The 2,006-nt window shown below is 41.1% G+C and overlaps 1 protein-coding gene across 1 annotated transcript in view; it reads right to left on the bottom strand.

Moving 5' to 3' along the window:
* Positions 1 to 2,006, bottom strand: part of LOC119581989 (MFS-type transporter SLC18B1-like) — a gene marked incomplete in the record, with an annotated part of 13,480 nt that overhangs the window by 8,175 nt on the left and 3,299 nt on the right. The window contains 2 exon segments of the mRNA XM_037930176.1: positions 1 to 105; positions 990 to 1,217. Coding sequence (XP_037786104.1) covers positions 1 to 105; positions 990 to 1,217 — 333 coding nt within the window.

The raw sequence follows: 2,006 nt of genomic DNA, 5'->3' as shown, positions 1-2,006 counted from the left end.
TTTTCCAGACGGACCTCAGCATCCAGTCGCAGCATGAGTTGCCTTTCTTGAGGGCCTCCGTCGTCGTGTTGTACACTTTGTCGCCGTCGGTTTCGTCGTCTTGGTCTGTGGCAGAAAGTTGTTTTTTTTTATATTGCTTCCTCGAAGATTTATAATTTCTCACAATGAAAGGGAGATCGGAGGGTAAACAGAAAAAAAAAATTGATGGGTTTTTACGCTTGGTTATACTGATGTAATACGTAATATTTTAGATTACAGAACATGTGAAAGGGACAGAACCATTACCACGTTTGGACTTTTTTTTTTAGACTTTACAATATGCAACATCTCAAATATGTTATAACAACACAATGACATGAATATCGTTTGGTTTCATTAAACAAATTTGATAATACAAACCCATAAACTTGTACTGTTAATCAAATGAAAAATACAGCATCAGATGAAACCACTTACCAAAATGACGGGAAAATGTGCGTTACGTATGAAACGGACGGCATTTTAAACGACTCTTGACAACAAGATGATATAGATAAAAACAAAATAAAACACGTTACTATAGTTGTGCCGATTTGTTCGCAGCTAGCAATTCCTGGCTTGCGGGTTTAATTAAATAAAGCAAGATAGTAGAGATCGCTGGAAACAAGGTGTTTGCGATGTATAGCTCCGCAAAACTGCACGAAAGGCGTGATTTACTTTTGGTAAGATTAATTAGCGTGTTAAAATGTAACTGCTTAGTGAGCATATTCTGTGGAATGACAAGATGAAACGTTTCTTGTGGGCATACGCGTAAAAGTCAATTGGGCTTAAAAATACCACACAGCGAAAAGGCAAAAACATTATAAGGGTAATAATTCAATAATGTGAACAAATAGCTCGCGGCTATCGGTTTCCCCGTTCGCAAAGCTGCAGGTTGTTTTTTTTTTAAGACCGTGGAAAAAAAAATATCCTTAACCGGCCTGCAAGTATGAAAACAACGAAAGTCTTACTTTTTAAATTATTATTCCTGATATCAGTTGTGGAGTCAGAGCGCTGACGCTTCGTAGGCGTAGGAGGCGCGTCCTTTAGGCCACGGTCCTGAGTGCTCGTGCCCGTCTCGTCTGCAATGGGCACAATGGTTGACGTCGGGCTTGAGGAGACGCCTTGCTCCCCGGCAGTCGGTGCAGTTCCCGTACTCTGTCGGCCTTCCATCTTGCACCGATCTGCGGTCATCACACCTGAGCGGAGACGTTGTGGTAGTGGTATAGACAAGGGAGGGCGGCACTCGGCCATGGCTCCCTTTTGTCCTGTTATCTATATGATTAATATATATAATATAGTTGATAGACAGGTACAAAAAGATAGGGAGAGAGATGGATAGATGGAGGGAGAGAGGGGCAATGACAAGAATCATTTGGAGCTGGAACACTCATTGAAATACTACTGAAACTACAAAAATACTTTATACAAAATCATACAAAGTTAAAACAGGTGATCAGCCTTGGTTTGGGGACATGCAGCCTTGCAGCCGAGGATGCAGAACTTGGAATCTTTTTAAACGTAATCCATCTACTCAAAACAAGCTGAACCCACAAAGCTGCCTGCATAAGAATGAAACAGGTTCAGAAATGGGCTATCGAGCAGTGGAGACAAAATCTCAGTACAAAACTTAGTAGCCAAAGTCAGAAGTAGACTAGTGGAGATCCATTAAATAGCAACAGGGCCTCACATCTCATTACTGCATTCTATCATTATCTAAGCTAAATGGAAAAGTAGCAACATCTAGTCAGGACAAAGCTGAAAAACTTGCCTCCTCCATCGCTGTCAAATCAGAGACTAAACACACTGGTCATCTGTGTTGATGAAGTCAAACAACATCTCCCTAAGACTGAAGTTAATAAAGCCTTTGAACCTGACAACCCCATGATTAAGAAGTGTGCCAACCAGCTTGCAACTCCTCTTGCCATCTTATATCAAAACTGCTTTCAACAGCAAAAGTGGTTAGCCATCTGGGAACAGGCTAAAGT

Source organism: Penaeus monodon, chromosome 15 (genome assembly GCF_015228065.2).
Source record: "Penaeus monodon isolate SGIC_2016 chromosome 15, NSTDA_Pmon_1, whole genome shotgun sequence".
NCBI classification, from domain to species: Eukaryota; Metazoa; Arthropoda; class Malacostraca; order Decapoda; family Penaeidae; genus Penaeus; species Penaeus monodon.
The sequence above is the reverse complement of the archived record's forward strand: the minus strand, read 5'-3'. Positions and strand labels throughout refer to the sequence as shown.